The sequence below is a fragment of the Pinus tabuliformis genome, chromosome 7 (genome assembly GCF_031772625.1).
Source record: "Pinus tabuliformis cultivar Carrire ecotype Pingquan chromosome 7, CPIR1, whole genome shotgun sequence".
NCBI classification, from domain to species: Eukaryota; Viridiplantae; Streptophyta; class Pinopsida; order Pinales; family Pinaceae; genus Pinus; species Pinus tabuliformis.
In genome coordinates, this window is record NC_142293.1 from 433584909 (window position 1) to 433597733 (window position 12825).

A 12825-nucleotide genomic window follows, 5' to 3' on the forward strand; every position below is an offset into this window, starting at 1 on the left:
TCCCTTTGTATAAAAAATTCCCATCATCCTAATGTTCATTTCTCTTTGTGATGGGGCAGAGTAGACAAAAACTTTGGCTATATTCCATGAAGTAAATGCACATCATTCTAATTCAATATTGTTGACCTTTAGTGTCTTGAATTTATCTATATTCTAGATTTTAGGACGTTGAAAAGGAAATTTCATCTGCCATCGGTATTCTATAAGAAAACCAAAAAGGAGTTTACAAGGTTCACAGAATAGCTCGGAACTTTCATTTGCATGGGAAAGAAGGTAGTTCTCCTAGTCGGAACTCCTTGTATGAAATATAAAAAGAAAATTGACTGCATATATACATGTTGCAAAAGTATGGCTCATCCCTCCTCATTACTTGGAATTTAAGAGCCCATCAATTGAGCATTATCAAAGATATATTATAATGAATAAATTTTCATGCTTGCAGATCTTAATCTCATTAAACAATAATATTCCACAATGTCAACTACTTGGGCACTTTATCATCACAAAGGACTCATGCCAAAATTGATATCTACATTGCACGATGTCGATAACATTATCCCATCAGCAGAGCATTAAGACTCATTGTAAACTTGTATCACATTAAAAGTAGTCGTGAACTTCTACAACTTTGGGCATTTTCATTTCTCTAAGATACTGACTTAGGTAAGAGATGTCCTCTAAACTCATCTCTTTGGATGCCAAATATGTACTTAGCAGCCCATATCATTCATGATAATTAACAAAACTTTCTAGCTTAATTCATCTAGATATCTCATCAATTTTGACTCAATACCTTACCTTCGAATCTTCCACTGGTTGTTTTGACACTATTGACTATGACATATGCTGATAATGCTTGTTTGAATACGTAACAACCCGATTTTCTTGTCTAGATTCAACCAGAAGTTCTAAGAGAAAATGTCCCAATTTCACCTCCAATGCCTTTCTCTTCAGATTTCCTACCTGAACCAAGAAAACTTGTCAAATTGTATTGGAAATTCTCTTGTACAAGTAACTTGTATTGATGAAGATATGATTAACTAGTTAACTTTGGATGGATGTAATAAAACAAACGAGCAATTACTTGACAAATTATCGAAAAGCCAATATACCAAATTGCAAGTAATAAAAATTATGGGTTTGAAAGAAAAGGAACCCCTAATTTTTTATATTGAAACAAAAAAAATATTTTCCTTGTCCAAGGAGTATTGTTCACTAGCAATACAATCTCAAATTGGTCTTTGTCCCCAAAAGACATTCTGGAACAAAAATGTTTTAAGAGGTTAACATGCAAATGTACAAACTTAGTCACTAAAGGGGCAATAGTGATCAACTATCCTATTTGACCCCAAAAATGTTTTAAGAGGTTAGCATGCAAATGTACAAATTTAGTCACTAAAGGGGCATTAGTGATCAACTATCCTATTTGACCCATCAAGTAAGGAAATGGATATAGCTATTAACAAACCTCCAATAAAAGATGCATACCACATGGACATCATCATGACCCTATTTTCATATTTTCATCACCATTCCATGTTGTGAATTTGGTGCATAATTTGTGACTTTACTAACTTTACCATATCTATTCTCACCTAATGCCTCAAATATAAGAGGGGCATAAAATCTTGAGTTTTAGAGAATTATTAAAATAGACGGTTTCATAAAAGAAGACCTCAAAAATAAATAGAACTATCCCTAATTATAACTCCCAATTAACCCTCCTTATAATGCCGAAATAAAAGAAAAAGATGGTGAAATCAAAATAGACGAGTTAGTACAGAATTTGAAGATCAATCTAAGGTGAAGAACTAAGGATTATGATGTGTAGGTATAAAACACATGAAAGATATAAAGAAAATAAATCAAAAAATAAACTTTCACATAGTTTACCGTGAATATTTACAAAAATCCGAAATAAAATAGTATTTACAAGAAGAGGTGCCTTCAAAGTCAAACAAATCAGCTCCATTGGAAACCTGCTATCTCCTTATATTAAGTGAACAATTTGTAGTGAAGAGATCATTTTGGAATCATAAAATAGATTGCAAATCAGCTCCATTGGCAACTTGCTATCTCCTTATATTGAGTGAACAGTTTGTAGTAAAGAGATCATTTTGGAATCAGAAAATAGATTGCAGTTCTTATAGATGAATACATCGTTTTAAGAGAAATCATACATCAATACAAAAGATACACCCAAATATATTTTTTATTTAAGGTATTGGTCTAGAAAGAACTTTTATGATCAAATGGGGTCTTTCTCAAAGAATACACTTCTTTTATGAATATTTAAATATATCATATATTGGAAAGAACAGTGTTTGATAACTACAACAACAAGACGAGCTGCGACGCAGCGAGTCCCTGCGTGAAGTTGATCCAGACCTCGATGTAACCCCTTGCCCAGCATCATGATCGACCACTTGCGCTTGGTTCTGGAGCCTGTGCTTGAATAAAAGCTTGAAGAAAACACTATACAATTGCACCGAAAACGCAAACCATGATGAGAGGACAGCCCTCCAAGAGCTCCTGCCAGCCGAAGCGAGTGGCCTGGCCCATGGCCATTCTGGTGTGGGTCAGAAATCCTCCGACCGAAGGATGTGAAAGCACTTTCATCTGAGGCGCCCACCTCACGAAGAAGCTTCTGTACTTCACCTTCTCCAAAAAATCACAAGGCAGCGCAGCGGTCTGACCACGAATCAGATCAGGACGAATAGCCCACAGGAAGGGCTGCCTGCTTGCCTCCAACCCCCACGCGAATTCTAAGACTTCCTCCTCCGACATAACAGAGACGCTTCCAAAGCAAACATAAATAACAGAGTAAGGCTCCTGACTGTCCAGCCATTTGACGCAGCCAGTTTCTTCAGTCCACATGCTTGCAGAGACATCAGATATTGTATCATCTCCACATTGTGCCTGTAGAACAAGAGGACCTATAGTATACAAGGCAGGAAGTCTGTTCCGTAGTGCATCGAGTATAGGACCATCAAGCTCATCAAATGTATTAAGTATTACCAAGTCGGCTTCTAGAGTGGCCTGTGCTTGAATTTTGTTAAATTCAAATATGTAATAATAATTAGAATTCTCTGTAAGTAGTAGAGAACTGGGCAGATCTTTGACACGCAACGGAGGCATTCCAGGAATGCAGCTGATTACTTCTTCCTTGTATCCATTTGTCAAACATTTCTCATCTGCAGCAGCAAGCAATGCCATAATTCAAAGTTAGTTCTGTGTTAATCTACTGACTCGGGTAGGGTTAGTCAATATATAAATATATATACCTTTGAGAGGAATATAACCATTGTCGACGAGAAGAGGCATGAAGAAATAAGTGGAGAAACCACAAGCACTGTGCGTCCAGAAGGCCACTCTGGGAATTCCAAGCTTCCTGGCGGTCTTCTGCGGGAAAGAAAGCAATCCGTCGGAAACAATACAGGTGAGAGGAGGAACAACACCCTGTGTTTGCAAATGCTTCATTTCGTCAATCAGCTTGTCGAAATACAGAGGGACGTTATCAGTCAACGACCGACATAGCTCGGGTAATTTGGAGGTTCGGACATGCTCCGCAGGCAGGCCATCCGGAATAGTCTCGAATCTAAAGTCGGGCCGAGGTTTAACAGAATCGACTGATCCAGATCTGAGAAGGCGCTGTTGTATGTATTCAGTATTTACAAAAGTAATATAAAATCCTCGAGCATACAAGACTTTGGCAAGTTGCATCATGGCCTGAATATGACCCTGAGCGGGGAAAGGAAACATAAGAGCATGAGGACGTCCATTGACAAGCGCCATGCTAATGGCAGAGAAGCTGTGTAAAGCAACAACAACAAAAAAACAGTGGTAAGCCCAACTTGATGAGGGTGATACTGATATATACACACACAAAATCTGAAATTGCGGATCACGTGAGATTTGCTCTGCTGGATCTGCCTGGTAATGATCGTATAACTTGCCGAACAAGAAAACTATGCCGACCATCTTTCTTTTAACGTTTTCCAATTTGAAAACTTCTAAAGTTTCGTTGACTATATAGATAGTGGTTTGTCTTTTAACGACATAAAAAGCCGACAGCCTGTCCGTAACAGACCACGAATCCAACGGGCAGGACGAAACTGATGATACTGTAGCTTAAGGTTAAAATTCATAGCTTAGTTTAAATAAGAAGAAGAAGATAGAGACACTTTGGACATGAGCCCTGAATACAAAATAAACTGTAGCTTAAGGTTAAAATTCATAGCTTAGTTTAAATAAGAAGAAGAAGATAGAGACACTTTGGACATGAGCCCTGAATACAAAATAAATAGACCCTGAGAAAGTGTTGCATGATTCACTGGAAAAGCCCATCAAACTGCCTTCAGAAGTCAGATATAGTAAGGACATGTTGAATAGACCTACCAGTACCGAGTCGATGTATTTTTCTTGTTGATTCTACATCAACTGCAATAAAGAACCATTGTGAGGGGCATTGAACACCTGTCAATCAGGGGAGAAGATAGAGAAGATATACTCAGTAAAAAGTAGTGCAAAGCTAAATTGGAAAAAATAAATTAAAGAAATAGTTTCCAAAATTCTTTCCTGCAGGCAAAGGCAGATTATGATTCACTTCCTTAACATCTTTTAAGAAATGTTACACATAATTCGTTGATGGCGGTGTATAAATATCCTCTCACGTGGAGCATTATTTCATGTCTTAAACATCGTTTAAGTAGTCATTCTGCATGTTATTTTTTCATGCATTCCATCGTTGAATCCATCCTCCGTGCCCCCGCCTTCCGATCTTCCGATCCCAAATTCCTCGCTTAGAAATATGCGTTACACTTAAAAGCTTATAATTATTTTTTACATTTTAAAGTGGTATCAAATGTATTTGATTAATTAAGTTAAGTAATGTTTAAAAATGAGAATAAAAAACAAATTAATAAGATAATCCAAAAACTTGTGGTCAGAGTGAAAAGCTATTTTATTCAAAGATTTCAATGAATTATTTCAAATAAAGACATAGGCGCTTGGGGATGACAAAATGTCATAAGTTGGTAATCTGTCCCAGTGTGTGCGCATGCATTTTGACAGATGTCATTCATAACGTTACGAATTATATTTTCTATAGCCCATTTTGACAGACTTCCATTATATTTTCTATCTATAATTTCTAGTGGGTTTCGCACCGACCAAGCTTTTTGGACGAGCTCCAGATTTTTTCTATGGCAGACTGAGACCAGGTCTTAGGATTCAATGAGACCAGATATTCTAAGCTATCATCTCTCAAAGCATACTCGGGGTCTCCTGCACCAGCAAACCAATCAATCCAGGAGGGCGATCTTAGAAGCAGACAGTTTATTAGCAAAGCTCAGCAATGTCATTATTAGAAAGGTATATTCTCTTCGAACAGGACCCATTCGGATCATCCATCAGGCTGGCATTCAAGATTTCAGGGTTCAAGACCCATTCGGATCATCCATCAGGTTGGCATTCATGATTTCAGGGTTCAAGACCCATTCGGATCATAGAATTCGACCGCGGGTTGTCTTAGCACCAGGATATTCCAAATTTATACTTACAGATTCTCTTTAATGTAATACCAGTGCCGATGGCATGCTTTTTGGAGCCCTTGGAAAGTGCCCGTTGTGTGAGGGTCGATTGGAATATTCTGATGGTCAGTAAAAATGTCTAGGCTAGCAAAGGCACCAGCAATGGCAAAGCAAGCGTAGAACACCAGCAACAGTATTTCAATGGCCTTTCCTCTACGAAGTAAAGGCAAGTTGCCCAAAATTTCTTGAGATGAAGAATAGGAAAATGTCCGGTTGGAAATTGCGTTGTTCTTGTTCACAAGTTATGGAAAGGTCTGATGAAATATTACCCTCTGAGCTTTAAAATGTTCTTGTAGTCCTCTGTGTATATTCTATGTTCTGTTGGTATAATAGAAATACTTGAAATTAATGCAATAATTGTGGAAACCTGTACATTCCATTCAGTATGCAGATAAGAAAACTTAATCTATTAAGCGATACATATTTTCTCCACGGCAACCTGCAAATCATTAAACAGGAAGAGAGCCATGGTACCACAAATACTTCATGATTGTTTTGTCATTCTGATATTATTGTTTTAGTCACGACTCATTTTGTTTCTTTTTTTTTCAATTCAGCTAAAACGCCAGAGCCCGCGTAGGTCAGAGAGGTTGGCACAGAGAGTTCCATATAAATCGCACTCCAACCTCCAGCCTGTTTGCTAAAAAAGGAAAGATATAGTGAGTAATCCTGGGTTTATATGGAATAGTTTAGCAACAACAGTATTTTCAGACAATAGTTTAACAATCATAATTTTTAATTTTTTCGGCTTTTATTGCTGTGCACGCTAGTAAATTAGCTTGATAGGAAAATTTATATCAAAAAACAAGACTCACCTATACACCAGGTTCGCTTGCAAAGAGATACATATCGACACCTCGTATTTGCTGGACCAGTCAGAATTGCTTGGGTAAGAAGAGAAAGGCACTTGGTATTAGCTATAACAATCGAAATTGCTTAAGGTAAATTATCTTGACGAGAAAAATGATATAAATTTGTCTATTTCTATGCTAATTCTACATGCATCACCTATTAATTTTGATTTTGGTTATGTTTGTTCGTGCATTTGGTCAGTGTTTTTATAACATTTCATATTCCAAAACTTTATATAAATTTGTCTATTTCTATGTTAACTCTACATGCGTTATCTATCAATTCTGATGTTGTTTATATGTTTGTTCCTGCATTTGGTGAGTGTTTTTATAACATTTCATATTCAAGAACTTGCTTATAGTAAGCTAAGATTGCAACACTATTTCTATCTGAAAAAATTGTCACACAATAAAAATAAAGACGGACAAAGATTGCTTCTCGAATACCTGAGCTTTGATGTCGTTCTTTTTTCATTTCAGGTAAAACCCCAGAGCCTGCGTAGGTCAAAGAGGCTGGCACAGCTGAGACGCGAAGGAACTATTAATGATCTTCCCGACAGCCGCAACAGCCCCTGTGTGCTTTCTCTTTCAGTACGCAAGCGAGATGGCGGTGCTGATGAAGCCACTACTGGACTACGCCTGGAATTGGCTCTGCCTCTTATGCTTACTATAACGCCTTTGCCGACAGCATCTGTTCTCCATGCAGAGTGACACGTTCAGCCTCCTCAGATAGCTCAAATGCAATAAGAACATGAAATGCCACAGATTTAATGCCAGCATTAGTTCAAACCCGTTAACGGTTAGCCAGAATGCAGGAGGCTTAAATTGGTTTTTAAGCTATGGTCGGGCCTCTTCCGCCTCGGGAAGAGGCCAAATAAGATGGCAAAAGTTAAGTTAGAAATGAAACTTTGGTTATCCGGCACAGCTCATTAATCCAGCGTTTGAAAACTTTGTAATAACCAGCATATAACACAGTGTTTATTTGGGGAAACTAATGCTATCTGCCCCCGATCGATTACAATAGTCCCTGCCGAATGCCAGATGGCAGGGACTAATAAGACCTCTTACAACCATAAGACCTCTTACAACCAGACCTAAGGAGAGAGTGAAAAGGTTCCATAGATTCATTACATAGTCGTGTTTTTCTAGAACATTATGTCGTGCAATGTAAAAGGTTTTGGAACTTTATGCATAAATATTCCTAACAACAGTATTTGATAACTACAACAATAAGACCTCTTACAACCAAGCTCTAGGAAAGAGTAAAAAGGTTACACAGATTCATTGCATAGTCCTGTTTTTCTAGAACATTATGTTGTTCAATGTAAAAGATTTTCGAACTTTATGCATAAATATTCCTAATAGCAAATATAGGAAGGAGAGGTTTTGGAACTTTATGCATAAATATTCCTAAATGCAAATGTAAGAAGGAGAGGTAAAATGATGTTGGACTTGCCATTCATGTAGGCCATTATAGGAAGGAGAGATTTTGGAACTTTATGCATAAATATTCCTAATAGCAAATGTAAGAAGGATAGGTAAAATGATGTTGGACTTGCCTTCATGTAGGCCATATCTAGGCAATGAGCCAAAGAAATAAAGATCAAGACTTAAAGGACCCATCTTCTCAGAACAAGACTTCTTTGAACCCACATAATATGGTTTCACTATTATTGAGGAGTAGTGAGAGGTGTTGGCACTGTATTTGGTAGTTATAGGGTGAGAAAAAGCTTTGTCAGTTGGGATACATGGTCTGTATACACTTGGGAAGCTAGCTTTAGGAACATTATGAATCATGTTGAAGTTCTAAATGGAGATAAACAGTCCTGTACATTGCTTTGGAGGCATGAGATTTATGGAACATCGTGCATTCCTTCAAGCAAGGCAAAGAACTACCAAGAATATGAAATATGATAGATGTAATTAGACAAGATAAATAACCATGATAGTTTCACAATAACAAATCACTCATGGAACTATATACGAAAATTCTCATAATAATCCAAATGAGAGATATGAAGTGCTCATAATAATCCAAATGAATGAGAGATATGAAGTGTTCATTTAATTTGGACTTTGGGCTACTTGTATAGATTATAAGTATGTTGGTCGTGATGTATGTTTTTATAGAGACATTTGGTTTGTTGGTTGTGATGTATGTGTGATGTATGTTTTTGTAGACACATGAGGTGTAGACCAATTGGCTAATTGGTTTGTGTGAGATTTAGTCCTCATCAAGTTTTAAGTTCAAATTTCATGGGGAAGGATTGAGAGTGAAAGCCAACTATAAACACTAAAAACTGTCCTATATGGCATCTACGTTCGACCCAGCCTTAAACAATCTTACTCACATCTTGTCCTATATGGCATCTAGGTTCGACCCAGCCTTGAACAATCTTACTCACATCCCACCTTATTTGTAGCAGGATGATCCCAACATAAACTTGTTAGTACACAGATTATTCAAAATTTCCCATGTCCTCAAACTACTACAACATCGTTTGATTGTTCGAATCAGTGTTGATAATATCACCAAAATATCGGTGACATTCGGAAATATCGCGATATTTTCGGCAAGCCAAAATATCGCCAACAAAATATCGCGATATTTTCGAGAGTCAAAAATATCGCGATATTTCCGAAATATTGTTGATATTTCAGAAAATATCGTGCGACGATCGAAAAAATCGCTCGGTGACAGGCAAAAATTTCCGCGCGGCCTATAAAACTCCGATTTTGGTTTTTTTTCATATCATTTTCATTTCTGATTGCTGGAGAAGGAAGGGGAGAGCTATGTGGTTGCTGCCAAGGAGGGTTTGAGCGTTCCATAGCTGTTATCGCCACCAACAACGAAGATTTCATTGATCTAAGCTTCAAGAATAGTGAGACAATTTCATTTCTTCCATTAACAGGTATGTTCAAGACTCATTACTTTTTTTGACACTCTTACAGGTTGGAGTTCGCATGCCTCAATGATTTGGTGTATCTGCATTACAACATCTGACTTCGAGTGAGGCAAATAGAATCACCAATGGATCCAGATGCCATTTCCTTAGACAATATTGATGTATTATCTTCGTGGAGGGTGGAGTCTGAGGAGCCCATATTGGAGGAGTCACCTTCATGGTTAGAGACAGTGCCAAATGATCCATTAGAGCAGGGCAGCAAGAGGAGGACTCGGAGTCAGAGGAGCAACAACACTTAGAAGAGGAGCAGGAGGAGGAGGAGAACACTGCAAGAACATCAGCATCAACACCATCTGCTATAGATATAGGAGAGCATAGCCCCATACCTAGCACTCATTATTTGACATTAGGTGCAGAGGCAGGGTCAGGGCCTTCTACTACTAGGGGCAGGCCTCGCAAACAGCCCATCATGTTTTCCCGTAAAAGGGGGAGAGGGCAATGATTTCAGATAGATAGCTGCTAGTTTTATTTGTTATGCTACATATAACTCATGATGATGAGATCCTTTTATATATGTGATGTTATTTTGTATTGGTTCTCCACATTTGAGTCCCTGAATGGACAATTATCAGGGATCAGCAGGATTTGGTATCGCCTTTGATATATCATTTCTATTTGACATCATATATATCAGTGTTTTCTTCATATTTATGTGCCAATGTGTTTATTTCATGTTGTTATTGCTTTATATGTTTAAAAATCTGAAAATAATGAATATATTATGCATTTTTTATGCTTGCCGATATTTTGCCGATATTTTCTCCGATATTGCGGATAAGATGTTTTTTGGACCCTCGCCAATATTTTCACATCGATTCGAATTAAACTTGTTGGTACACAGATTATTCATAGTTGACCATGTCGTCAAACTACTACAACGTCGTTTGATCGTTCGAATTTTAATATTTAATATGGCTTTATTCCGTGAAGTATGATCACATTAATATGCAGGAGTTGAAATAACTTATATTCCAACGTATCAATGGTCAGTTCGATTTGTTAATCTAATAATAAATTGGGTTAAGAATATTAGTTTCCAAGTTTATATTATATAAAGATGCTATCTATGAATGTTAGAAAGATGTTTTAGATATGAGGAAGTTTTTGCATTAAAAATAGAATAATTAATGAACTTAATCTTATACATGATGCACTTGTAATCATGTGATAATTACAGAATGCACTTGTAATCATGTGATAATTACAGGATCTCCCATGAACTTGACTATTGCATGAGGGTAATTGCAAATCACTTGTAATCATGTGATAATTAAAGGATTATCCATGGACCTGACTATTGCTGGAGGGTAATTGCAAATTTTGGAATATTTTTTAAGGGCAAATTCAATTAACCAAACAATTGATTTGGTTTGATTTTCAGAATATTTCATAATCAGCCATCTATCTACATAAACATGGCCCAGTCGAGCAGACAGGTGATGCTGATGCAGTAAGCAGCCTTCTGTACGAAGCAAGAGCTGAAGATTCTATCCATGGCTGTGCGCGAGTAATCAATGGTCTCTAGTAAAGAATGAACCCTATATCTCTGTTTCTGTAGAAGACAAGTTAGCCACTGTGATAAATATAACATTATATATACCTGGGTATCCAGAATCCATAAACATCTACACTGTCAAAGAATACAAAGAAACAAAAATAAACTGCCAAATATAAATTAATTTGAACCGGGGAGAGACGTACCAGTTTGATTAAATGAGAGAAGTAGTTGCTCCCCATCATGATCAACAATGAAATCAAAATGCATTGTAACAACAAAAAATGCAAAAAGAATGAACCCTATATCTCTGTTTCTGTAGAAGACAAGTGAGCCACGGTCATAAATATAACGTTATACCTGCGTACCCATAGTCTGGAGCTGGCCAACCCTCTACTCGGGTATTTGTTTATCTTTTTGTTTCGGATTCCACCCAAACGTCTTTGCCAATCCCCTTTTCCATCTTCTCCAGAATGATTAGTCACAGAAAACTTGGTACGACCACGACCAGAGCCTTAGCAGGCCTATTTTTTCGTATTTTCTCGTTCTATGACAGGTCTACCTCCTCTGCAGCCATCTTTCAAAGAGAAAATTCTTTCCCCATCGTATCAACTGCATGGTTGTCCTCTTCCGAGTGATTTTGAGACTGGGAGAAGCCGGTCTTCACATCTTCAAGAGACGTATACTTTCTGATAAAAAGAAAAGAAGACCCCAGATCTCATTTACTGGCTAAACTATTTTTTGATCTACAATTTATTTAGAGTAAGGAAAAAATAAATAAAAGAAGACATAAAAAGACAATGAGCATAGATTTATTTACCAGGATCAGGATGAGAGTGTAATTCACCTCACCTTCTTGGTGTCTGAAATCACTAAAATGGAATTAAATAATGTAATGTCATTTCTAATTTATCATAAAGAAATAAAGAAATAAAACAATAACATAAGTGTCGAACAGAATTTTACCATTATCTGAGGAGGAGGATGACAGTACCCTGTTTAGCTGCCTTTGAAACCTTGCTGGTGTTGCCGATTCGAAAGATTGAACATATATTTATCATAATCAAGTAGGAGGATGAAAATATCCCAATTAGCTGCCATTGAATCGTTGCCGGTGTTGTTGATTCGAAAATTGAGGTGTTGCCTGCCTCCGCCTCTCAGTGCCATTACAGACAACATACACAGCAAACTGATGACACACACATACAGACCAGACTCAAACCAGCCACAGACACATACATAGAAGCCAGACTCGACTCAAACCAGGCATATTAACACACAACATGGAGCTTCATACATACAGACGACACCATTAACACACAACATGGAGCTCCATACATACAGACGACACCACTACGCAGTAGCTCTGGGAGGAGGAGGAGAGAGGGAACATGCAAGGCAGAGACAATTCAAACTCGCCTTCATTTAAATGATCCGGTAACTTTGGACAGTTTACCACCTTTTATAGCACTACCGATTAATAAACACGCATGGGAAATGTTTTTCATCTCTAATATATGATATTGCATTACTGATCTTAAAATGCTTTTTAAATCGGTCATTAACCTGATGCATATATTTTTACATAAAGTGTGCATTGAACTTCCCTCGAGAAAATTAAAAGTTTTTATCATCTGTACTCTCTAGATAAATCCGAAATATGATCTTTGTCCTTTGGTTTTTGCTCTCTTTTTAGTACGAAGATCTTTTCCTCGAAATGTTAACTTAGTTGCCTCGTAAAATAACATCGCCGCAGTTGATATTTAGACAGTTTTATGATGTTCTCTTTTAATTGTTCTCTTATTTCTCACCGCATATAAGAAAATATGTAGTTTGTTTGGTTAAAGCTTCCAACATTCTATTCTCCAGTGAGACTTGACCAAAAGCCGCATAGGTGTAAGCGGTGTTGCAAATATTTTGGG

At 37.3% G+C, this 12825-nt stretch overlaps 1 protein-coding gene across 8 annotated transcripts; it reads right to left on the bottom strand.

Moving 5' to 3' along the window:
• Positions 1-2332: 2332 nt before the first annotated feature.
• Positions 2333-6996, bottom strand: LOC149247818 (7-deoxyloganetin glucosyltransferase-like). Of its 8 annotated transcripts, none has more exons than XM_089458298.1 (6): positions 6890-6996; positions 6407-6475; positions 6066-6224; positions 3285-3811; positions 2988-3194; positions 2333-2936 (listed from the first exon to the last, which is right to left on the bottom strand). In XM_089458298.1, the coding sequence occupies exons 3-6, from the start codon at positions 6077-6079 to the stop codon at positions 2476-2478; spliced, it is 1209 nt and encodes a 402-aa protein (XP_089314424.1). In that variant the 5' UTR covers positions 6080-6224; positions 6407-6475; positions 6890-6996; the 3' UTR covers positions 2333-2475. The 8 variants fall into 8 exon arrangements, with proteins under 8 accessions (XP_089314424.1, XP_089314417.1, XP_089314418.1 ...); XM_089458293.1 differs by adding an exon at positions 4399-4476 and having other exon boundaries at positions 2334-3194; XM_089458294.1 differs by adding an exon at positions 4399-4476 and having other exon boundaries at positions 2334-3194; positions 6031-6224.
• Positions 6997-12825: the final 5829 nt, after the last annotated feature.

Bases quoted from the DNA above. Each gene is read 5' to 3' on its own strand.
- LOC149247818 (XM_089458291.1), bottom strand. The intron at 3,195-3,284 runs GTATATATATTT...TTGCTGCTGCAG, and splicing joins TGGTTATATTCCTCTCAAAG to ATGAGAAATGTTTGACAAAT.